This window comes from Monodelphis domestica, chromosome 1 (assembly GCF_027887165.1).
Source record: "Monodelphis domestica isolate mMonDom1 chromosome 1, mMonDom1.pri, whole genome shotgun sequence".
In the NCBI taxonomy this organism is placed as follows: Eukaryota; Metazoa; Chordata; class Mammalia; order Didelphimorphia; family Didelphidae; genus Monodelphis; species Monodelphis domestica.
Genome location: NC_077227.1, coordinates 679140984 through 679168469, shown reverse-complemented (window position 1 = coordinate 679168469; position 27486 = coordinate 679140984). Strand labels below are relative to the sequence as shown.

Here is a 27486-nt window from a genome sequence, read left to right as displayed (position 1 = left end):
TTGTACAGGTTCCTAGATAATTCTGCTAAAATATGCCCATAACAAGAATTACTACAGCTTATTATAATCTCTTAAATTTGGTTCTTCAATCTCTAAATTTCAGGGAATTTCAGTTTTTATAGACTACTTCCTATTTTTATCTTTACCTAAATACTGTATCTTATATGTGAATCTTTTAAAAATACATGAAAGTATAACTATAAAATGAACTTTTGTCTTTTAATATTATTAAACAATATTTTAAATAGGGAAATAATTTTACTTTATAAATAGAATTTTATTTGTAAAGCCCTTAATCCAATTTTGAAAATTTATTACTAGAACATACTCAGTCTTATTTTCTATACTATATTCATGTGGAAGAAAAACACATACATATATATATGCATATATATATATAGTTCTTAAAGAAAAAATTAATCCTATTTCTTTCTCAAAATATACTGTTCCATCTAACTAGAAAATTTATATTACGTAGTTTTCTTATTACTTTGCCTAATTCTCTCTTTTGGACAATATCCTTGTATTATAAGTTAACCACAAATATAGATTAAAATTGTAAAGTTTTCCATACTTGCATCCCATAATAGTAACTCAGAAATGTTTCAGTATCAATCTATTAATTAATATTTAAATTATAATTATTCATTGTTTTATATTATTTTATTTATTATATTTATACTATTTATACTGATCATCTACCCTGATTATATGTATACATGTATTTGCTATGAAAATAAAGAAAAGTCATAGGTAAAAATCTACTCAACCTCTGGGCATGAATCATATCTGACAGTCAAACAAATAGTCATAGGCTATCAAAAGCAAGATTCCAGATTAATGAGATGGGGAAATTTCCCGTCCAGAAAGAAAACAACATGATGGGGAACAGAGTAAAGAGGCTCCTACCTTACATCATGCCAATGTTGTCCCCAAAACTTTTTCCCAGGGAGAGACATCTATATATTTCCACTATTGGCTTCATGACAGTTCAGACAATCATCTCCAGAATCAAAACTCAAAATATCAAATTATAATCCCCCAAATTTTTCCTCAAACAGCAAAATTTCACTAATCACAACTTAAAGCTTAATGATTTTTAATTTCCTCATGTTTCCCTAACAAATGAATTTTATTTATTTTTTACTTATAAATTGAAACAAATCATTTTCTGGGGTTTAGTTGACTTATATTAATGTTTTAAAGTCATGTCTTTACACTACCCTATATTTTTTCATAATTTTTATAAGAGATTGACAAAAATTTTTCAAATGAAAACTCACCATTTATTACAGCAAGCTTCTTATTATTATCTGTTTTATACAAAATATGTCCCATTAAATATTTGACAGATTTAAATCTTTTTATCACATTCTATTAAAAGCTCAATTCACAGTCAAACAGTATCTAAATAAAAATAACCTTGTCTGACAGCATTTCTAATACAATAGCCTCTCAAATTTCACAGTATGAAAAAATTAGAAATACAGTAATAGCATGCACAATATCATGTATTTAAAACATGAAAACAAAACAAAACAAGTCACATACCAATTTAACTGAATGCATTTGCAAATTATTCTACATAAAAATCATTAATCTTATTACCTTTGACATTTTATACTAATCACATCTAAAACCAGGTATGCTATTACATGCAGTTAAAGAAATTATAATAGTCAACATTTATACATTATATAATATAATCGAATCACTCTGTTAAGCATTTAAAATCATTATTATATAATTTGGTCCTAACCACAACTCTGAGACATGGATGCCATCATTATTTTTCTCCTTACAGATAAGGAAACTGAAGCAGAGATAAAACAACTTCCTTAAGATCACACAGTGAGGAAACTTTTGAGATTGGAATATAATTCAAGTTTACCTGTATTTTCCCACCATTTTTGTTCCAAAACCTTTATTTAGAAACCTGACCTGAGAAGAGAGGCATCAGCAGGATCAGAAGGAGTACTAGAGGAGTCAGAGGGGATTTTCTGAGCTTGGATAGGGGGCACAGAAGTTCCTAATCTGGGATACAAATCAGAAGGGATTAAGCAATTTTTCTCTTTTCATAGTCAAGAAAAGGTTAATACAAGGGGGCTATGTGATTACTTCAAACTAGCTATCTTCTAACAGTATCCATTCAGTCGACTCGAGCATTCTCTATAACAAATGCCCACTGATTTTCAAGTCAGGCCATCCCATTTTTGGTCAGTTCCTAATCAATGGCATGAACTTAAATTGTTTCAGTATTTTAATACTATATTTTTAACAATTACATGTAAAAACAATTTTCACAAACTTTAATTTTTTTTTATTTCCCTATAGTCTCCTTCCCCACTCCCCTCACTTAAAAGAAAACCAATTTTATATACATTATGCTTGTGCAGTCATGCAAAACATATGTCCAAATTAAACATATTGTGAAACAAAATGGATGAAAAATAAACAAGAAAAATAAAGTAAGAAGTGTATGGTTCAAACTTCATTCATATTCTATCAGTTATTTCTCTGCAAGTAGTGGAATAGATAATATTGGAGGGGGAATATTTGATGGATACTAGACAACTAATGGATCAGGTAGTTATCTTCTTTTGCCTACCCTTCTCCCTTTATACCTCCCTTCCTCCCTCTCCCAGTCTCCCTTCCTCCCTTTTTTTCCCCTTCGTTTTCCCTTTCCCCCTTTTTCTTCACCCTCCTTCTAAGTCACTCAGGGTGAGCTATGATGTTTCAGAGGAAATACTCCTTTCTGTTCTTTATCTCAAATTAGGGTATATTGGGAAAAAATCTATAATGATAATGAAGGTAAGGGGGTTGGGGTTTTTTCCCTATTATCTACAGTGCGTCTTCATGTTGGAGGATATTGAGAGAAATGGCAATTCAGTCACTAACATAAAACATAACAACTCAGAGAGAGATATATGAACTATTGTCCTCCTTCTTCTGCCTTCAAATCAGTCAGGCCACATCCAGCATGATTATCCCAAGTCCCAGAGATAAACCCAGCTTCTTCCCTCAAAGTCACCACCATCAGCCAAAAGCCCTAAGCCAAGTCCCCCAAAATTAGTCATCATTGGCTTCGCTCCAAACTGCTTTTTCCGGTACCATTCTAAATGGAATCTTCATTTGACTGACAGCTGATCAATCTCCAGCTTCTTGCCTTGCTGAATTTTCTTATAATTTCTCTTTTCTCCAAAGTAGGTACCATATTTCATTGCAAGTTCTTCAAAATTGTCTTGAATCATTGTGTTACTGAGACTAGCTAAGTCATTCACAGCTGATTGTGATCCAGTATTACTGTTATTGTATATAATGTTCTCATGGGTTTTGCTGACTTGACTTTGCATCAGTTCAGGCTAGTCTTCCCAGGATTTTCTGAAAGCATCCTGCTCATCATTTCTTATAGCACAATAGTATTCTATCACAATCATATATAACAACTTGTTCAGTCATTCCACAATTGATGGACATTCCCTTGATATCTAATTCTTTGAAAGACATGAACTTTAAAAAATAGATAAGTAGGAAAAGACATATTAAGAGGAGTAATAAGCAGGGCATCTAGATTCTAATCCCATATCAGCCACTAGAACCTAAATCGAATAATTTCTCTTTATCTCAGTTTCCTCATTTATAAAAATAGAAGTTGAACTTGGTGATCTCTCAGATTCTTCCAGTTCTGAAACTCTAGGAACTATGTCTCATGAACAAGGACAATTTCTTGAAATTACTATTTTAAATGAATAATTGATATGTTTTTTTCTTTCAGATGAAGCAAATTCATGATGAAAAGGGGAACCAAACCATAATCTCTGAGTTCCTTCTTTTGGGCCTGCCAATACAACCAGAGATGAAGGTTCCTTTGTATACCCTCTTTCTGGCTATGTACCTCATTACAGTTTTGGGGAACTTGATCATCATTTTCTTGATCCTTGTGGACTCCCACCTGCACACACCTATGTATCTCTTCCTCAGCAACCTATCATTCTCTGATATGTGCTTCTCCTCTGTGACCATTCCCAAAATGCTGATGAACATGCAGAACAAGAAACCAGCCATCTCCTACACTGGCTGTCTGACCCAAATGTATTTCTTCCTCTTCTTTGGAGACCTAGAAAGCTTCCTTCTGGTGGCCATGGCCTTTGACCGCTATGTGGCCATTTGTGACCCACTGCACTATACTGTCATCATGAACCCCAAGCTATGCAGTGCTCTTGTGCTGCTCTCCTGGGTCCTGACAACCTTTCATGTCTTGCTGCACACCTTGCTTATATCCCAAGTAACTTTCTCTTCCAACAACATAATTTCCCACTTCTTCTGTGACTTGTCTGCCCTGTTAAAACTGGCCTCTTCAGACGTCCACATCAATGAGCTCATGATCTTCATCTTTGGGGGGCTTGTCCTTGTAGTACCATTCCTACTAATTGTTGCATCTTATGCCCGTATCCTCTCTTCTATCCTCAGGGTCCCCTCCGTCAGGGGCATCTGCAAAGCTTTCTCTACCTGTGGCTCCCACCTCTCAGTGGTTTCTCTCTTCTATGGAACAATCATTGGCCTCTACTTATGCCCTTCATCCAACAATTCCACAGTCAAGGAGACAGTCATGTCAATCATGTATACTGTTGTAACACCAATGCTGAACCCCTTCATCTATAGTCTGAGAAATCAAGACATTAAAGGGGCCATCAAGAAGCTTCTGACGGGAAGAAAACTACCATTCCCAGGATGATGATACTGAGCCTTCTAACACAATTCTTTTCAGTAACAATGGGATTGCATGGTATAATAATGTGAAGAATAGAAAAATATCCTATCTGCTCAGATTGTTGCCATTTCTTCCCATTCCTTTCCATATATCCTGCACTACTAAAGTTCTCTTCTTTAACTCCTCTTTTATGACATTCATCTCGTATTCAAATACTGTTCAACTTTCCAAGGTCCTTATTGACTTTTCCTCTCTTCTCTTTCCCTGCTTTGTTACATATATTCTACTCCATCCAGACTAGTCTCATCAAAGCCTTATTTCTATTTCTACTATTACCTACTTTCCCAGCTAGAGGACTTCCTTTTTTCTTAACATTCTCTTTACTTTAAATTCAAATTCAAATTCCCCTTCACTGACACATTTTTAAATCATTCAAAAATGTTCAACACATACTAGTATTAGATCCTATATTGGGCACAGCTCTAATTTGTCTTCCCATCCATCCCTAACTGAAGTGATTTATGCCTCCTCCAAATTCCTATGTTGTTCATTGTCTGTGTCTCTCATTTAACATTTCCTCATTTATAAATTTAAGAAGTCCTTCTTTTATGATGCAAGTATATCTAGAGACTGGAATATTTTCATGGGGATTTTTGGAGGGGAGAATGGGATTCTTAACTGAAAGAGTTTAATTCAAACATTATTATTCATCATACAATACCCAAGACAACTCTCTAAGAATATATTTCAAGAAAGATATTTATCTTCATTGGTTAAGGGAATGTCCACATCAGAAATTCCATGGAATCACAAAGATAAATTACATTTGAAAGAATATAGTAGACTACAATTTTAAATTTTAAACATCTAGGAAAGATTCAATGCCCTAGTCTCTATACCTGAACTGTCAACATTTTTAAATGATTTATTTGGAACCCTATTGTTGTAAAAGTGATTGGGAGGTGGGATATAGGTTGAGCTAGATAACTATTGAGCTCCCTTCCAATCTGAGATTCAATGATTCTGTGGTTCTATGATTCTTTCAAAGTTTGTCTGAACACTAAGTTTCCTATTAATATTTTTACTCTACATCTTCTACTTAGTTAAGAAAATTAAGGCCATCCAAAGTGACTTTCCCTCCTACATACCAAAATGTCTCTATTTCTTGTATTTCTGCTGTCATTAATTCTAGACTTGTGATAAATAAAGTCACTCATCTCAGACCTCCTTTTCCTCTTCTTCCTCCTTTTAAATCTCTCTTTCTTTCTCTTTTACTGTCAGTCTAACTCTCTCTCCCTCTTTGTCTCTCCCACCCAATATCTCCTTCTACTGAATCTTTGATGACTGCAGACTGTTCACTGGTGATTTTTTAAAGTGGTTTGAATATTTAATTACTATTAAACATTTCCTCTGTGAGTGTCTTATAAACCCCACATAGAAAGTCAGTTTTTAGAACAGAACTTCTTACCTTTTTCATGTTCTGAACCTGCTGGGCCACCTGGTAAAGCCTTTGGATCCCTGCTTGGAATTACATTGAGAAGTGCATAAAATAAAATGTGTAGGATAACAAAGAAAACCAATTACATTGAAAAAGAGTTATCAAAACATTTTAAAAACAAATTTATGCATCCTAGTTTTAAAACTCCTACTTTAGAATGGTGATAACCTCAATAGCTCACATTTATAGAATGAATTATTTTTTCAAAAGTGTTTTGCATATTAACTCATTTGATCTTCTCAATAAGACTGGGATAAATACAGTTATAATTCCCATTTTACAGATGAGTAAGCTAAGTAATTTGTCCAGCATCATACTTTTAGTCAACTTAAGGCAAGATTTTAACTCAGACCTTTCTGACTCCAATTCCAGGACTGTATTTACTCAACCAAATCGATCACCACCAGCAATAAAGAACATCAACTTATGGTTACAAAGCACTTTCAAATCATTGTTTCTTTGGCCCTTCGCAACTTTGTAACATAAATAATACAAGTATTGTTATCATCCTTTTAAAGAAATTAAAGAACTGAGGTTCAACATTCAGAAGTCATTTTCCCAGGGTCAAAGAACTAGCAACCAAACAGAGTCGGGACGAACAAGTTTTCTCCCTCACAGTCACACAATAAGTATGTATGCCTACTATGTGCCAGACACTAGTGCAGAATAGATGATGCAAGTACATTTCTATCTGAGGGCTCAAGTAAACAATTATCTAAGCCAGGTCAAAAGAACTAAAATGACACAGAGGGCTCATGCTATTCAGTTTGGAGCCCATCCAGCCTCTTATTTTCCACCTTCTGAAATGTATGGAAGTGATCTTACCACCACATGCTGACCCAAATGGGATTAAGTACATAGAATCAAAACAACACAAGACTAGGAGCCAGGAGACCTAGATTCTTGGCCTAATTGAATTGTATAACCTTGATCCAGTGTCTTCTCTTTGTGGAGAGGGTATTTTCTAAACTGTAAGAGTTATTAGAATGATCAGAATTCTCTGAAAATGTTCCTTCCAACTCAAAGATTTTATTAATCAATGGGGAAAAAAACAGCAAAAGAATGAAGGAGAGATGAGGCAAGGAATATCAACTGAATATCTCATAGTGATTGTGAATGAGTACATTACCAAGAAGAGCTTGGAGAGGAAGCACTTGGGTTCTCGTTTCTCGAAGAGACTCAAACACCAACAAATCAGTCTGGTTTATGCCCTCAGATAGAAATGTACTTGCATCATCTATTCTGCACTAGTGTCTGGCACATAGTAGGCATACATACTTATTGTGTGACTGTGAGGGAAAAAACTTGTTCGTCCCGACTCTGTTTGGTTGCTAGTTCTTTGACCCTGGGAAAATGACTTCTGAATGTTGAACCTCAGTTCTTTAATTTCTTTAAAAGGATGATAACAATACTTGTATTATTTATGTTATGTTAGCCCTTGTCTCCAGTTGTAGGGAGCAGCTACAATGAGTTAGACCTCTGCACGAAGTAACAGAAAGTTGCTCTGTAAGTGAGTGTTCAGTAATTGTTGAATAAATGAATGGAACAAATGAATACATGGGTAAATGAATACCTGGGTTAAGAAATCATAAAAAAAATTATGAATCTTATTTATAGATGATTATGTAGCAAACCCTTCTGGAATTTCCAGGGAGGTGTGGATGCTGGAAATGAACATCTGCTGGTCAGGATGGAACTTTCCCAGGGTTTTTCTGCTTTGCCCCCAAGAGTTAAAATTCATACCACCTAGTTGTGATCTGATCTAACCATTCCTGCGGAAATTTTGGAACTATGCCCAAATGACTCTAAAATTGTGCATACCCTTTATTATAAACTAAGTCAGTTGGATAAAACAAAGAAATGGCTCAAAGGAAGGGAGGGAATTGGTGAGGAAAGCGGTGGGAGGTGTCCCTTCTCTAACTACCCCTTTTCCCTCCATCTTCAAGTTTGGGGAACTCAGGTCTTGGCAGTCTGAGAGAGGCCCCCTGAGAGAGTAAGGTTGACTCGTCACAGTCTTTGACCCCTTGGCCACAGTTCTGACTCAGGGCACCAGGAACTGTGAGAAAAGTTTGGCAGAGGCTCAATGTCTTCTTCGGTTAACTCCAATTGGGAATTGTTGGAATAAAAGATGTCCAGTCACCAGGAGAGGGAAAAGCTGAGTACATCCCCAGGAGAAAGGCTTGGCCAGACCTTCCTCCTAGGCTTCTCAAGGCTGAGAGAGATCTAACTGAATCCAAATCAGAATCTTCTAGCTTCTCAACATTCCAGTCCTCCTGGGAACTGTCCCCAATCAAGGTGAGCAGATCAATCAACCCTTCAAGCTGCCACTCTTCCTTGAGTTTAAACTCTCTGTCACAGAAGAAGGAAAGTGGGATGGGAAAGAAAGAAGTTAAAACTCAAAATTAATTTAAATGAATGTTAAAAATTGTTTTACACAAAATTGGGGGGGAAATAAAATATTATTTTAAAAAGAGACTTGCCACCTGAGTTTCCCTGAGTGTCAATGATAAACCAATCTTCCTATCCTCAAGAAGAGCAACAGTCCCAGAAATAGGCATGGAGACTGGATGTGTATGCAAACACACACCAGACAAGGCAAGTTGGTGAGAGTAGGTACTAATTAGAAAAGAATAGATGGGATAAGTAGATCATGACACTAGATCCTGAACATTAACTCCCTTAACAGAGAAGTGCCTAAAGCTATATATAAGTGAGGAGTTAGAAAAATGCTGTCACTTTATAGTTACAGAAAGTAATTCTTAGAGAGTTTAGGCAATTTTCCCAATGTCACAGAAGAGATAAGTAAAATAGTCAAGACTGAAGGCAAAGTCCTAATTCCAGATTAAGCACTCATTCCATTAAAACATGATCTGATTCTCTTTAATGGTTCCTATTCCTCTTAAAACCCCCTTAGTTTGAGGAGCTTAACACTTTGGATAGCTTCTCTCACTATACTCTCCCTTAGTTTAATTCACTTCCATGGTTTCAATTATTGCTTCAACAAAGATTATGCTTAAATTTGTGTCTCCAGGCATGACACCCTCCCCATAAAGCTCCATTTTCACAATGCCAAAACCTTACTGAAATATGTGCCTAGATGTTCCTCTCCAGCCCCATCAGAACTAGAACCTTAAACTCAATATGGTCAATATGAATTAAATATGCATTTAATTCACTATGGTCAAAACTGAACCAGTTATCTCTGCTTCTAAACTTGGTTCTTCTTTGATCCTCCCTATTTCTGTTGAGGCAATTGGCATTTTTGAAGGCATCTAGCTTTGAAATTTTGGAGTCATATTTCCTTTCTCTCATGGCCAACATTGAATCAGTTGCTAAGTTCTGTAAATTTTACCTATGTAATAACTCATTCATTCCCACTATTACATTCCTCCTATAACTTTCCTAGTTCTTATATTCATTACCTCTTAGCTAAATGGTCATGATACTCTCCAAATTAGATTCCCTGCCTCCAATTATGTTGCAATCCATACTTCACAATACTGTCAAAACAATATGCTAAATAGGTATGTCTAGTCATGTGACTGATCTTCTCAAAGACCATCAAAGATATTTGGTTGTCCATTAAGGTGTATAGTGTCTTAAAGGAGGACTGGCATCTTTGGTGTAAGGGCTTCCTGAACCCTTTTCAGAGCTGCCCATCCACACTTTTCAACTCTATCCTGTGGCTTCAAGAAGGTGGAGCACATGCAGCAGCCACACTCCAGTAAAATTGTCTTGGCAGATGGGCTAAAACAGGTTACAGGTAACTCACAGTCCTCATACCAGTCAGTGAGTTATGGAATGTCTACCCAAACATATGAAGATTTCCCCCTGAAAAAATGGGCAGATGAGAACAGTATGTTGCAATGGTCATGAAGGTAACTGAAGCTGGCATTGTGGGATGCTCAGGACTTGGTCAGACATCAAAGATGCTATGGTCATCAATGGAAAAGGGACCACTGTCGAATGTCCAGATTTTTGTCTTGTCACTGGACTTCTGTGAGTCTGGAGGAGAGAGTAAGGCTGATGATATTGTGAAATTCTGCCTCACTTAAATCCAATTTACTAGCAAGTCAAGGCATCATTCCATGTTGCCATTGGTCCTCTTGGAAAATGAAGGATGAACAACATGCCCATATTGGCATTCAATGACCTTCATAATCTGAATGCTACCTTGCTTTTCATTTTTTTTGCTTGAGACTTCCATTCTTACTCTACATTGAAGCTAGATTTAGTTAATAAGCATTTTTCAATATCTCTCTAAACCTCCAAACATAATTTTATTCACCTGAACCAATTACTAAAATGGAATCCTACTATGATGCTACCTGTGGAAATACTTTTTTTTCAAAGCAAAATTCAGGTGATACATCCTCTAATATCTACAGCTAGAAGGGACAAAATGCTACTAAATCTCTCAGGCCACTCAATTTGACAATTCCTATATGTTATCATATTCCATGGTACATTCTTTGAGTATCTGCTCCATTTCATCCTGTTAAATTGTAGCTTTCTTGAAGGAAGACAATATTCTATTTTTAATCTTTGTTTCCTTACTCCATTGCAGCAAAATATTGTACTTTAGTATATGTTGATTTTAATTGAATTATTGAGTTTAATTGAATTGTTAGGATACCTTATTAGGAAACACAAGGTGTAAAAGAAAATACTACTTCTGCTAATGAGAAGCCCATAGACTGGACAAAGGAAGAAAACTCAGACACATAAGACTATCAGGTAACTGTCACTGTGATGGCATGATTCCCCTATTCCACCAAACCTGCTGTGCCACCTACAGCTCATCCTCTCCCCTTCATATCCACCAACACTTAGACTTCCACTCAGAGACTACATTACCCTGGTGAGTTTTCCCTGTATCTTGCCCTGATTTTAGTCCTCCCACCACATTACTTTCCAACCATCTCCATGTTATGCCCCAGAATGAAATTCCTCCCCTCTTTCTATCACTTTCCTTTCTATTTCTTGCTCTGAGAATGCAATCAAATCAATACAACCATTTTTGGAAATGACATATTTTTTCAATTATCCCATAATTCTGATCATTAATTCTTCTGATTTTCACATCTAAAACATTACTTCCTGGTCACCATTCCCCATATGCTGTCTGATCTTCTTAAAATATAAGGGAAGGAATGATCGTGTTGGCTTGTAGTTGTATCCCCTACTCTAAGCACACTGACTGGAACATAGCATCATCACTTAATGATCATTGCATAGAAAGTGACAGTCCAAAGGACAAGTGAATTCCTGGGTGGTGCATTGCTGGCCACAGTGTCCTAGCTCATGCCTTACTGGACCACATTCCTTTACAAAGTGCATGTTGGATTAATCTCCTCATCTTTGATTTCGTAATTGTCAAATCTACCAATGCTAAAACCTATATCATGTCACATATTCATTAATCACCTCCCACTTTACATTAATAAAATCTCCAATAAAAGGTGGGGAACACGTGCAAGCCTCTCTCTTACATCTCTTGCCTTGCCTCTCTTGCCCTTGCTCTTGATCTTGCCTTTAACACTTCTTAATCTTATATCTCTTGGTCTTGCCTATATTGCTCCTCATGTCTGCTTGATTCGCACAACTCAGTTGCCCCCCATGTCTCCCATTAATCTTTTGGCTCTCTGGCCCATGGAGGTATCCCGGAGATCTCAGCTCCCCACATGTTCTCTTGTTTCTCCTACTTCTAATTTCTCTGCTTGTTATCTTCTTTTAAAGAGCTATTAACAGATCTTGCAACTCCCCACATGTTTTAACTTGATGTCTCTGAATCTCTATTCCTGCATCTCTCCCTCTAACTCTATTATCTATTCATCCATATTCCTGCAGCCTCTGTTCTCCTTCTCACATCACAACTCACAGGTTCATTATATATGAACTGCTGGTGGTTCCTATACTAAGAAAATCTATAAGAAAATACATAAGCTACAAGGCCCTCCCTTGTTACTTTAACATAAATACTCTCTTTGAAAATAATGATTACTCTCATTGAATAGAGTAGTAAGTGGTGGGGGCAAATGGGTGGCTCAGTGGATTGAGAGTCTGGCCTAGAGATGGAAGGTTCTATGTTCAAATCTGACCTCAGACACTTCCCAGCTGTGAAACTCTGAGCAAGTCACTTAGCCCCCAATGACTAGCAATTACTGCTATTCTGCCTTAGAAAAAATATGCAGTGTTGATTTTAAGATGACAAATAAGGGTTTTAAAAAAAAGAGATTATTCACCAGGACAGCTAGATGGCTCAGTGGATAGAGGACCACACCTGTCAGGAGGGCCTGGATTCAAATCTGTCTTCAGGCTTCTTTGTTGTATGACCTTGGGTAATTCACTTCCTCTTTTTATTACTTCCTTTTCTTCCTTCTATTCTTTTAGATTGAAGTTTCTCAAAGTCTCCATCCTTAGCGCTCTTCTTTCCTATATCTATTCTCTTTTCCTTGGCAGCAGTATGTAGATGGTCTAGATGGTTCCCAGATCTGTATCTACATATATGACCTTTCCCAGGATTTCAATTCTGTATTTCTAACTGTTTTTGATACTGCTTGTCCTGAATATTCCAATAAAACTTCAAATTTTCAACAAGTATATAAGTGAACTCTCTTCATTTGGGAAAAAACAATCACAAAATCCCCTAAATCTCCTTTCCTTCTTACTAGTAAAATAATCTTTCCATAAACCAGAATTCCCAATCCTTGAGTTACAAATTGGAAAAGAAATTAGAGCTAAAGAAGGAAGAATTGGAAAGGAAAAATCAATTTGGCATAGGAGGTACAAAAACTTTCTAAATCTAAATTCCCTGAAAATTCAAATGGACAAAAGAGAAGCCAAGGACTCAATAAAATAATTTTTAAATGTTCAAACAAAATCAAAAAGCTAGAAAATACAGCAGAAATTTTAAGACATCTCATTGTAAAAATAACTGAAAGAGAATACAGATGGGGGGTGGAATAGTAATTGGAATCTCTGAATGCCATGTCAAAAATATGTGTGGACATCATATTTAAAAAAAAAAAAACTTTAAAAAAAATGCCCTGGTCTCCCAAAAAAAAGGCAAAATGGAAATAGAGGCTCCACCAGTTACCTCCTGAAAGAAACCCTAAAATGGAAATTCAAATCCAAAATGCAGAGCTCCCAGGTCAACCATAAAATGCAGCAAGCAAGTCAAAAGAAATAATTCGAGTACCACAAAGCCACAGGTAGGACCATACAAGATTTGGCAGTCTCACCTAGTAAGATACAGAGGGCTTAGAATATGATATTCCAGCAGGCAAAGGATCTAGGATTATAATAATATATGCAATAATACAATAAGAATAACTGCCCCAGCAAAGCTCTGTATAATTCTACACTAAAGGAGGAATTAACATTTAGTGAAATAAAGAACTTTCAAGTATTCCTAATGAAAATATCCTGTTTGAATAGAAAATCTGGCATTCAAACACAGAACTAAAGAGAAAGGCAAATATGAGTCACAAATCACAGAGAACTTTTAAAGAGTTCATCTGTTTTTATTCTTACATGGAGAAATTACATATGTATTTACTCAGAACTGTATCATTTTGAAAAGTCTTAGATGGATTCTAATTAGACAGCAAACCTGTGTGTGATCCTGTTCAGTCTAGACATTCTCAAAAGAAAAATAAAAAGATGGGGAGAAAGAATGCACTTAGAGGAGAAGTTGAAGGTTGGGGAAAATTATCCCTTATTAATGGAGTGTTCAAGGACAAGTTAATATAAAAAAGGGGTCAGGTTATATATAAAATATAAAATAGACTAGAAAGTTGCTCTTTTTACAAACGATATGTTTTACTGATAGAACCTTAGAGCCTTGATAGCAAACCTATGGCACAAATGCCCCCAAAAAAGGGCACATAGACTGCTCTCTGTGGGCATGCCTGCTGTTGCTCACTAGAGTTCATTACTAGAGAGTCTGAGGCACGTGGGGTAGAGCTGTTCCTTTCCCTCTCTCCATGAGCCTGAGGACATTCCTCATTTCACCCACTCCTCTGCTCAACAGCCCAATGGGAACACTTCCTCCCTCCCCTGTCTGGGACAAGAGGTGGGGTAGGCATGACACTCAGTCTCGGGGGTGGGGGGGCAGAGGATGGCACCCAGAGTGGGGGCAGGGCCTGGCATTCAGTCTCTAAAAGGTTCATCATCACTGCCATAAAAATAAACTAAAAAACTTATCAGAAAAATTGAAACTTCAGCAAAGTTTCAGGGTATAAAATAAACCCACCTAAATCATCAGCATTTCTATATATTACCTACAAAACTCAAAAGGAAGAGGAAGAGAAATTGCATTTAGAATAATGCTGCAATTAGTATGAAGTATTTGGAAATCTATCTGCCAAGACACTCATAAAGGAACAAGAGGGACACAAGCACAATATACTTTTCACATGAAGACATTTAAACATTTTGATAACTATCAATTGCTCATGAGTATCCCAAATTAATGTAATAAAAATTATAATACTAAATAAATTAACTTACTTTTCAGTACCATACCAGTTAATCTATCAAAAAAATGACATTATAGAACTAGAGACAATGATAACAAAATTCATCTGGTGGCACAAAACTTTAAGAATATATAGGGAATCCATTTTTGATGGGAAAGAAGGAAATCCAAAAATACTGGATGATAACATATGCTACAAAACTATAATTATCAAAAGAATTTGTTTCTGTGTAGGACATACAGACAGGTTAATCAGTGGAAAAAATTAGGCACACAATCTAAAGAAGCAAGTGAGAAAATAATCTTGCGTTTGATAAATCCAAATATATCAGCTATTTGGGTAAGAACTCACTATTTGACAAAAAAAAATTGTTAAGAAAACTAGAAAGTGATCTAGATAAAACTAAATATAGAACAACAATTCACATAATATGATTAGATAACCTCAAAATGGGTAAATGGGAAAATAAAGCTTTGTATCATAAGTAAATTAGTAGAGAATGGAGAATAAAATTACCTGTTAAATATATGGATTAGTGAAGAATTTGTGACCTTAAAAGACAAAAAAGTTCACAACAAATGAAATGGATAACCTTATTATATTAAATTTAAATGGTTTTGGACAAAAAAATGTAGCTAAAGTTAGAAGAAAAGTAGAAGATTGGGAGAAAACTTTGCAGTGGATTTATCTGACAAAATTTTCATTACAAAAATAGAGATCCAAGTCAAATTTACAAGAAAAAAACCATTCTCTAATTGACAAATATTCAAATATGAACAGGCAGTTTTTAGTGGAAGAAGTCAAAACTAAAATGACAAAAAGGAAGAAATGCTCTAAATAATTAATAATTTGTAAAATTCAAAATAAAACAGCTCAGAGGTACTACTTTACAGCCACAAGATAGACTTAAATGACAAAAAAAAAGGAAGATGATAAATGCTGAAGAGTTTGTGGGAAAACAGGTACACTAATGCACTATTGGTGTAACTGTGAACTCGTCTAGCCATTCTATGAAGCAATTAGGAACTCTGCTGTTCATTTATGCATATACTTGGACCCAAAAATACCACTATAAAGTCTATTCCCCCAAGAGATCCAATAAAAAATTAAAGGATTAATCAATGTGTTAAAAAAAATAGATGTAGCAGACCTTTAGATGTTTCAAAGAGTTGGAAACTAAAAGAATACCCATCAATTGGGAGATGGTTGGACATGTTATGGTATATTAATATGATGAAGTATTATTGTGATGCAAGAAATGGTTGAAGGGAAGGTTTCAGACAAATCTGGGAATGCATATAAATTGATGGAAAGGGAAGTAAGCATAACCAGTAGAATAATGTATATAGTAACTGTAGATTAACTACAGATTGTGTAGTATAGTAGATTAAGAAGCAATCTATTTTTTTAACAAATCCTTACCTTTTGCCTCAGTTATCAGTTCTAAGAAAAAAGATCAGCAAGGGTTGGGCAAACAAGGTTAAGTGACTTACCCAGGCTCACCTACCTAGAAAGTGTCTGAGTCCAAATTTAAACCCAGGACCTCCCAGCACCAGGTCTGGTGCTCTATCAACTGTGCTACCTAGTGGTTCTTTAATCTACTTTTCAAAACTTAGTAATTCTGAACAACACAATGTCCAACCAGAATTCTAAAGGACTCATGATAAACCATGCAATTCACCTGCATATAGGGAACTGATAGACACAAGGGGTAGATTGATTTATATATTTTTCCCTTTTTCTTTGTCGTGCTTTTATTTTTGGAACACAGCTAAGGTGGAAATTTGTTTTTCATTACTATACATATTTATAAGGGGGATTTTTCTTATCTTCTCAATGGGTAGAGGAGGAAAGGTAGGAAAGAGAATTTAGAAAAGAATTTGTAATATTTTTGAAAATTAAATTTGAATTTGAAATTAATAACTAAGATATCTTCCAAGGAGAATGAAGTAGCAGAAGATAAAATGCCAGATGTTGGGGAATTCAAAGCTGAGTAGGGACAGAGGATTCTCAAAGATAAAACAATCAATGACTACTCCTGTGAGGACATGATCCAGGAGGATAATATATGATTCTGATAAAAAGTATTATAGCAGAACAAATAAAAAGGTGATCAGAATAGAGAAATTCTAACTCCCAAAAGATTAAGAGTACAAATATCTCTGCAAATACTTAAGAAGTGTGGCCCAGAGAGATTCTCCTATTGGGGGACAGAGAAAGGGAATACTAACACAAAAACATCATCATGTTTGTCATTAATGAGTTTCTTGGGGACCCAAAGTCTCCAGGGTCTGAGACACTGAAGAAGGGAATGGTCCAGGGTAAAGGCAAGAGCTCATGCAGGTAGCAAAGGAGAGAGGAAGAATAAGGAATGGTATCCCAAAGCCTGTACAGACTATCCAGGTAAGTTGAGGGAAAGCTAGGAATTTTACTATCTGAATTTCTGACTCTATGTCATATAATTTCTAATATTTCCAAAATCTGTTCTTTTCTTTCCTAAGACCTGATTTACACACACACACACACACACACACACACACACACACACACACATAATATCTCATATGGCTCAATATGGTCTGCAGTCTAATACACAAATTCTTCAAACTGGTATTTGAGGTCTTCCACCAACTGGTTCCAAACTATCTTTGAATTCACTTCACTTGGCTTGCTTTCACATATTCAAACTGACCTTCTAGCTATTCGCAAAACACAACATTCTCTTTGCCACCTCCAGACAGTCTCACAAACCATTCTCCATGTTTTCCTTCTGCATCTTCACCTGGATGATCCCTTCTTGCTCTCCAAAATTCTGCATAGGCATCAATTTCTCCAAGAATCAATGAAAGACAAAGTAGCTGAGGATGAGATTTCTGAACTACTTCAAAGATTCAGGGCAAATAAGAGACCTATCATAGAGCTACAGATAGTCAAGTGTTCCAATATTCACTACAGGGGAAAATAGGTGGATTACTCAAGCCAGAGATCAGTGAGTTTCACCTTAGTTCCAGAGGAGGGGGGAGCCTTAATAGAGAAATGGTGCCTGAGCTATAAGATAATCAGCATTTACTATGCACCTGTATTGGTTCATCAAAAGCAAATCATAATAGCCTAATCCTATTTCACTTCTTATAGACTTCCCAAAAAATTAGAAAAGGGAAATGCTGCAAGTAAAGTATGCTCATATTTCAACAAGTAATCTGACACATTCTTTCAAGATTCAGATTAGATCAGAGGAGCCAAACTTGTGGCAAGTCCAAATAACCCACAATATTCCCAGTGGGACCTAAACCCAGTTGTTTCCAGAACTTGACTCAGTAGGCTCCAAAACCCAATCCTACTATTTTTTTTATCTACTAACCTGGACTGTTTGGGGGAATGAATGGGAAAAGTATTTTGTAGATTTATTATATGACAGTGACTTTACAATACTCATTAGGAAATTTTAATGAATCGTATTTTTATTTAAAAAGTCAAAAAATTAATTTAAACCCAATAAAATGCAATTGGGAAATGTTTAATGAAATAAAATAACAATAAAACATGGATGATTTTAATTCGAGGTTTTTTACATCAATATGCAGCCCACCTGGATATATTTCTGTTTGTTGGACATCACTGTATTAGAAATAGTTACCTAGGATTAGAATTCATAATCAAAGTGGACCTAATGAATACCAATTAATGAACTCATGTCAAACTGGAGGACAGTCTCCAGGAAAGGACCTGAGGGACCTTTCCTTGGCCCTTTTCTGTTTAATATTTTTATCAGTGGCATGAATGAAGATATAAAAAAAAATTTATCTTAAATGGTTCAATGTACTGTATGAGTGTTCTAAAGCTACATTATGAAGTTTAAGAAGAATAAATGTCTTGTATTTGGGTTTAAGATATTAAATGCATGTATATATGTATGTGTATATGCATATATATATGTATATGTATATGTATATATATATATATATATATAGAGAGAGAGAGAGAGAGAGAGATGAAACACAGATAGAAAGCACCTCAAAGCTGAAGATGTGGGGATTTTACATTACTTCAAGTATTTATTCATACAAATTCATTTTAAAGTCATATACACAAAAATGAATGTGATCTTGAGCTACCACTGATGTACAAGTATAGTGATGGGATATTCTGGTGCCATAGCTCTCTAGCTGGTCAAAAAACATTTGTAATATCCTATTTATACATGCATGTTGCTTTAAAGGGAAAGGTCATGACAATCTACATAATGTCCAGAGGGGAGAGACAAAGATGATGAGCAAAATTAAAAATATGCGATGTCAGAAAATCACAGAATTTGTTACTTGTAAGTCACATCAGAGCACAGCTAGTGAAATTCATAACTGCAAAAATTACCTTTACAATATCCTTAAAAGGTGTCCTTCACTTGAAAACAGTTAAAAGAATTTGAGACCAGAAACACTAATTCCACATTTCCTTCCACTATTTATAGTCTGATTGATTCATTTGAAGGTATTGGATACTGTGGTGGGTGAAAGATGAAATTACTAAGGAAACAAAGGTTTGATCTTCCAAGTATATGTATTTATTAAGCAATGCATACTAATTGCCCCACAAATTGGGACAATGCTTTAGCTTAGGGCTACATCCCAAAGATAGGGGGAAAGATTTTTATACATTAAAAGTAATTAATCTAGTAATACCAACTCATTTAAAGGAAAGAACACAATATTAAGTAATCTGATTTCTACAAGGAGGAAAGATTAGGGACTTTCCATGTTGGGAAGAGAAAAATGAACATGTGTAATATTTATAAATAAAGGAATTGGAAACAATAACTGATTGATCAGTATGGGGCCAGTTTTCAGATAAGATATATGGGTTGTTTGGAATTTATGATTGTAAGAAAACTCCTTTCATCAGTCTTCTGGCCTGAGTGAGTTTTTGGTGAGCATAACCTAGGTCAGTGATGGCAAGCCTATGGCACGGGACCCAAAGATGGCATGCAGAAAGTTCTGTGGGTAAACAGTCACCCCCACCCTCCCATCCCCAAAGTTCTTTACTAGAATGGCAGAGGAACCCAAGCAGAGCTGCTTCCTTCCCCTCTCCATCATACCTGATGAGATTTTTTCACTTCACCCACACCTCCTCCCAGTTGCCCAATAGGAGTACACAGAGAGTAAGTAGGCAGCTCACAGGTAGCAGAGCTGGAGAGGGGCAGAGCACTCAGGCCACTCCCCTCCCCATCTCTACACTCACTGAGGTCATTTCTCATTTCACTTACCCCCTCCATCCAGTAGCCCAATACTTCAGAAGTGCTTCCTCCCTCCCTTATATAGTGTAAGGGTGAGGAAAGGGTACACTGGACAATAAATGGGGGTAAAGGGCATGGCATGTCATCTGGGGGTGTGGGCACAGCACTTAGTATGGGGGGTGGAATGGGAGTGGGGCCCAGCACTAAACATCTAAAATGTTCACCATCACTAATCTAGGTCCTTAGTTAAGGGTTCTAAGTAGCAGTTTGAGGTGATCCAGTTTCCCAGATACATAGGGAGAAGTTTGAACAATGCAATAAAGCTCTCTTATAATTCCAACAATTTAATAAATTTATCACAAGATGGAAATTGGACTTGACTCATAATTGAATAGAAATGGAACTGAGCTAGTTCCAGAACTGAGTCACAAGATGGAGTCAGTGTGATTCACTCAATTCCCTAATTCCCTCATCATTTAATAAAATACCTATTGGTATCAGATGATTTGAAAGACAATTATCTAGAACTGAAACAACTTAAATTATTGGATAAAGAGTTCATTCTCCAATTAATTAATACTTCCTTAAAATATGCAGATTTCATCCTTATAGTCCTGGATATATTCCACCTCCTATTTTCTACATCCTAATCATGCTGGTCTAGGTTCAAACAATGCAAAAAAATCTTCTAATCCCAACAAGTGAATAAAGTTTTCCCACATGACTGAATTTGGACAAGATTCATAATTGAATAGAAAAGGAACTAACCTACCTCCAAAACTGAGTCACAAGATGGATGGATGGATTCAATTCTCACAATTGCCATTTGCTGTTATAATTCCCTCAATTCTCTCAATACCTTCAATTTCCCCTTTTGCCTTATGGAGGAGTAGAGTACCCACTCTCCCCATGGATCACTTATCTCTAAGATAAATCTTTAAGGTTTTTCATATATTCATAATCAAAACAATTTAAATCAGGATATAGATTACTCTGTTCAGAGAACTCACAATGGACTCACAATGGGAGATTTACATGTAACCAAGAAAACTTAAACACAAACATAAATACCTTTAAACAAAAGGTAAAAGTGGTACAATAATGATCATTGATATTAACTAGCATTAAGTCTCCTTATATCATAGTGACCCAATCCTAATATCCATTTAATGTACACATTTTGAATCCCAGATGTCTTATCCAAATGTCTCATGTAGTCATCTTGTCCCTGGATATCTCCTCTTGCACATTCTGGAATAAGCCTCATTCTCAAGGCAGCTCTAAAATAGACTCTGCATCTCTTGTTCCAGATAATTTGTAGAGGTTCCTAAATAATTCTGCTAAAATATGCCCATAACAAGACTTACTACAGCTTATTACAAGCTCTTAAATTTGGTTCATCACTCTTTAAATTTCAGGGAATTTCAGTTTTTATAGACCACTTCCTATTTTTATCTTTACCTAAATACTGATCACATATGTGAATCTTTTAAAAATACATGAGAGTATGACTATAAAATGAAAATTTATCTTTTAATATTATAAAGCAAATATTTTACATAGGGAAATAATTTTACTTTTTTAATACAATTTTATATGAAAAGCCTTAAATCCAATTTTGAAAATTTATTACTAGAACATACTCAGTCTGAATTTCTATACTATATTCATCTGGAAGAAAAACACATATATATGTATACACATATTAAATTTAATCATTAACTTTTGGTTTTTATTTATTATTATTTATTATTAATATTATTAATATTTATTTTTCTTAATTAAATATAGAAATATTAAATTTAAAAAACTTAATCCTATTGCTTTCTCAAAATATACTGATCCATCTACTTAGAAAACTTATATTACATAGTTTTCTTATTACTTTGCCTAATTCCCTCTTTTGGACAATATCCCTATATTATAAGTTAACCATGAATATAGATTAAAATTGTAAAGTTTACTGTATATGCATCCCATTATAATAACACAGCAATGTTTTAGTGTCAATCCATTAATAGATTTTATTATTCATTTTTTATATTATTTTATTTATTATATTTAGAATATAATTCATATTATATAATATAAAAATTTCTACTGATCACCTGCCCTGATTATATGTATGTATATATATATATATATATATACATATATATATATATATATTTGCTATGAAAATAAAGAAGAGTCATTGGTAAAAATGCACTCAACCTCTGGGCATGAATTATATCTGATAGTCAAACATATAGTCATAGGATATAAAAAGCAAGATTCAGGATTAATGAGATGGGGAAATTTCCCATCCAGAAAGAAAACAGCATGATGTGGAAAAGAGTAATCAGGCCCAAAACTTTTTCCCAGGGAGAGACATCTATATATTTCCACTATTGGCTTCATGACAGTTCAGAGAATCATCTCTGGAATCAAAACTCAAAATAAAATCAAATTATAGTCCCAAAAGATTTTCCTCAAACAACAAAATTTCACTAATCACAACTTAAGGTTTAATGATTTTTAATTTCCTCATGTTTCCCTAACAATTGAATTTTATTTATTTTTTACTTATAAATTAAAACTAACCATATTCTAGGGTTTAGTTGACTTATATTAATGTTGTGAAGTCATGTCTTTAAACTACCCTATACTTTTGCATAATTTTTATAAGTTATTGCCAAAAAATTTCAAATAGAAACTCACAATTTATTATAGTAAACTTCTTAATATTGTTATCTGCTTTACACAAAATAAGTCCAATTAAATATTTGAGTTTTAAATATCTTTTTATCACATTCTATTAAAAGCTAGATTCACAAGCAGCATCTAAATAAAAATAACCTTGTCTGACAGCATTTCTGATACAATAGTCTCTCAAATTTCACAGTATGAAAAAATTAGAAATACAGTAATAGTATGCACAATATCATGCATTTAAATATGAAAACAAAACAAAACCAGTCACATACCAATTTAACTGAATGCATTTGCAAATTATTCTATATAAAAATCATTAGACATATTACCTTTACATTTTATACTAATCACATCTAAAACCAGGTATGCTACTACATTCAGTTAAAGAAATTATAATAGTCAACATTCATATAGTGTATAATATAATCCAGTCACTCTGTTAAGCATTTAAAATCATTATTATATAATTTGGTCCTGACCACAACTCTGAGACATGGATGCCATCATTATTTTTTCCCTTACAGATAAGGAAACTGAAGCAGAGATAAAATAACTTCCTTAAGATCACACAGTGAGGAAATTTTTGAGATTGGAACGTAATTCAAATTTCCCTGTATTTTCCCACCATTTTTTGTTCCAAAACCTTTATTTAGAAACCTGATCTTAGAAGAGAGGCATCAGCAGGATCAGAGGGGGAGTCTCTGTACTAGAGGAGTCAGAGGGGATTTTCTGAGCTGGGATGGGGGCACAGAAGTTCCTAATCTGGGATACAAGTGAGAAGGGATTAAGCAATTTTTCTCTTTTCATAGTCAAGAAAAGGTTAATACGAGGCAGCTGTATGATTACTTCAAACTAGCTACCTTCTAACAGTATCCATTCAGTGGACTCGAACATTCTCTATGACAAATGTCCACTGATTTTCAAGTCAGGCTATCCCATTTTTGGTCAGTTCCTAATCAACAGCATGAACTTAAATTGTTTCAGTATTTTAATGCTATATTTTTAACAATTACATGTAAAAACAATTTTCACATGCTTTAAATTTTTTTTATTTCCCTATAGTCTCTTTCCCCTATCCCCTCACTGAAAAGACAAGCTCTTTTATATACATTATGCTTGTGCAGTCATGCAAAATACATGTCCAAATTAGTCATATTGTGAAAAAAAACAGATTAAAAAAAAAACAAGAAAAATAAAGTAAAAAGTGTATGGTTTAATCTTCATTCAGATACTATCAGTTATTTCTCTGCAAGTAGGTAGCACTTTTCATTGCAAGTTCTTCAAAATTGTCTTGGATCATTGTGTTACTGAGACAAGCTAAGTCATTCACAGCTGATTGTCATACAATATTGCTGTTATTGTGTACAATGTTCTCATGGTTTTTGCCAACTTCACTTTGCATCAGGTCATGCTAGTCTTTCCAGGATTTTCTGAAAGCATCCTGCTCATCATTTCTTATAGCACAATAGTATTCTATCACAATCATATATAACAACTTGTTCAGTCATTCCACAATTGATGGACATTCCCTTGATTTCTAATGCTTTGAAAGACAGGAAATTTGGACTTGGTGATCTCTCAGATCCTTCCAGTTCTGAAACTCTAGGAACTATGTCTCATGAACAAGGGCTATTTGTAGAAATTACTATTTTAAATGAATAATTAATATGTTTTTTCTTTCAGATGAAGCAAATTCATGATGAAAGGGGTAACCAAACCATAATCTCTGAGTTCCTTCTTTTGGGCCTGCCAATACAACCAGAGATGAAGGTTCCTTTGTATACCCTCTTTCTGGCTATGTACCTCATTACAGTTTTGGGGAACTTGATCATCATTTTCTTGATCCTTGTGGACTCCCACCTGCACACACCTATGTATCTCTTCCTCAGCAACCTATCATTCTCTGATATGTGCTTCTCCTCTGTGATCATTCCCAAAATGCTGATAAACATGCAGAACAAGAAACCAGCCATCTCCTACACTGGCTGTCTGACCCAAATGTACTTCTTCTTCTTCTTTGGAGACCTAGAAAGCTTCCTGCTGGTGGCCATGGCCTTTGACCGCTATGTGGCCATTTGTGACCCACTGCACTATACTGTCATCATGAACCCCAAGCTATGCAGTGCTCTTGTGCTGCTCTCCTGGGTCCTGACAACCTTTCATGCCTTGCTGCACACCTTGCTTATGTCCCAAGTAACTTTCTCTTCCAACAACATAATTCCCCACTTCTTCTGTGACACGTCTGCCCTGTTAAAACTGGCCTCTTCAGACGTCCACATCAATGAGCTCATGATCTTCATCTTTGGGGGGCTTGTCCTTGTAGTACCATTCCTACTAATTGTTGCATCTTATGCCCGTATCCTCTCTTCTATCCTCAGGGTCCCTTCTGTCAGGGGCATCCGCAAAGCTTTCTCTACCTGTGGCTCCCACCTCTCAGTGGTTTCTCTCTTCTATGGGACAATCATTGGCCTCTACTTATGCCCTTCATCCAACAATTCCACAGTCAAGGAGACAGTCATGTCAATCATGTATACTGTTGTAACACCAATGCTGAACCCCTTCATCTATAGTCTGAGAAATCAAGACATTAAAGGGGCCATCAAGAAGCTTCTGACGGGAAGAAAACTACCATTCCCGGGATGATGATACTGAGCCTTCTAACACAATTCTTTTCAGTAACAATGGGATTGCATGGTATAATAACGTGAAGAATAGAAAAATATCCTATCTGCTCAGATTGTTGCCATTTCTTCCCATTCCTTTCCATATATCCTGCACTACTAAAGTTCTCTTCTTTAACTCCTCTTTTATGACATTCATCTCCTATTCAAATACTGTTCAGCTTTCCAAGGTCCTTATTGGCTTTTCCTCTCTTCTCTTTCCCTGCTTTGCTACATCTACTCCATCCAGACTAGTCTCATGAAAGCCTTATTTCTATTTCTACTATTACCAACTTTCCTACCTGGAGGGCTTTCTTTTTTTCCTCAACATTCTCTTCACTTTAGAGTCTAATTCAAATTCCCCTTCATTGACACATTTTTAAATCATCCAAAAATGTTCAACACATATTAGTATTAGATACTACATTGGGCATAGCTCTCATTTGTCTTCCCATCCATCCCTAACTGAAGTGATTTATGCCTCCTCCAAACTCCTATGTTGTTCATTGTCTGTGTCTCTCATTTAACATTTCCTCATTTATAAATTTAAGAAGTTCCTTCTTTTATGATGCAAGTATAGCTAGAGACTAGAATATTTTCATGGGGATTTTTGGAGGGGAGAATGGGATTCTTAACTGAAAGAGTTTAATTTAAACATTATTATTCACCATACAATACCCAAGACAACTCTCTAAGAACATGTTTCAAGTAAGTTGTTTTATCTTCACTGGCTAAGGGAATGTCCACATCAGAAATTCCATGGAATCACAAATATAAATTACATTTGAAAGAATATAGTAGACTACAATTTAAAATTTTAAACATCTAGGAAAGATTCAATGCCCTAGTCTCTATACCTGAACTGTCAACATTTTTAAATGATTTATTTGGAACCCTATTGTTGTAAAAGTGATTGGGAGGTGGGATATAGGTTGAGCTAGATAACTATTGAGCTCCCTTCCAATCTGAGATTCAATGATTCTGTGGTTCTGTGATTCTTTCAAAGTTTATCTGAACACTAAGTTTTCTAGTCATATTTTTACTCTACATTTTCTACTTAGTTAAGAAAATTAAGGCCATCCAATGTGACTTACCCTTCTTGTATTTCTGCTGTCATTAATTCTAGTCTCTTGATGAATAAAGTAACCTATCTCAGTCCTCCTTTTCCTGTTCTTCCTTTTAAATCTCTCTTTCTTTCTCTTTTACTGTGTCAGTCTAACTCTCCCTCTTTGTCTCTCCCACCCAATATCTCCTTCTACTGAATCTTTGACTGCTGACTGTTCACTGGTGATTTTTTAAAGTTGTTTGAATTTGTAATTATTACTAAACTTTTCCACTATGAGTTTCTTATATGCCCCACATAGAAAGTCAGTTTTTTAGAACAGAACTTCTTACCTTTTTCATGTTCTGAACCTGCTGGACCACCTGGTAAAGCCTTTGGATCCCTGCTTGGAATTACATTGAGAAGTGCATAAAATAAAATGTGTAGGATAACAAAGAAAACCAATTACATTGAAAAAGAGTTATCAAAACATTTTAAAAACAAATGTATGCATCTTAGTTTTAAAACTCCTACTTTAGAATAGTGATAACCTCAATAGCTCACATTTATAGAATGAATTATTTTTTCAAAAGTGTTTTGCATATTAACTCATTTGATCTTCACAATAAGACTGGGATAAATACAGTTATAGTTCCCATTTTACAGATGAGTAAGCTAAGTAATTTGTCCAGCATCATACTTTTAGTCAACTTAAGGCAAGATTTTAACTCAGACCTTTCTGACTCCAATTCCAGGACTGTATTTACTCCACCAAATCAATCACCACCAGCAATAAAGAACATCACTTTATGGTTACAAAGCTCTTTCAAATCATTGTTTCTTTGGCTCTTTACAACTTTGTAACATAAATAATACAAGTATTGTTATCATCCTTTTAAAGAGATTAAAAAACTGAGGTTCAACATTCAGAAGTCATTTTCCCAGGGTCAAAGAACTAGCAACCAAACAGAGTCGGGACGAACACGTTTTCTCCCTCACAGTCACACAATAAGTATGTATGCCTACTAGTGCAGAATAGATGATGCAAGTACATTTCTATCTGAGGGCTCAAGTAAACAATTATCTAAGCCAGGTCAAAAGAACTAAAATGACACAGGGGGCTCATGCTATTCAGTTTGGAGCCCATCCAGCCTCTTATTTTCCACCT

General features: G+C 35.3%; 2 protein-coding genes across 2 annotated transcripts; both read left to right on the top strand.

Annotated features, from left to right (window-relative positions):
- Positions 1-2799: 2799 nt before the first annotated feature.
- Positions 2800-4735, top strand: LOC103106813 (olfactory receptor 1E5-like). The gene is made up of 2 exons (XM_056818300.1): positions 2800-2811; positions 3800-4735. The coding sequence occupies exons 1-2, from the start codon at positions 2800-2802 to the stop codon at positions 4733-4735; spliced, it is 948 nt and encodes a 315-aa protein (XP_056674278.1).
- A 19564-nt stretch (positions 4736-24299) lies between these two features.
- LOC103106647 (olfactory receptor 1E5-like) lies at positions 24300-25259 on the top strand. The gene has a single exon (XM_016429888.2). It carries the CDS (start codon positions 24300-24302, stop codon positions 25257-25259), a length of 960 nt encoding a protein of 319 aa, XP_016285374.2.
- Positions 25260-27486: the final 2227 nt, after the last annotated feature.

What these genes read in the sequence shown, in the direction of transcription:
- LOC103106647 (XM_016429888.2), top strand. Translation starts at nt 24,300, where the DNA reads ATGAAGCAAATTCATGATGAAAGGGGTAACCAAACCATAATCTCTGAG.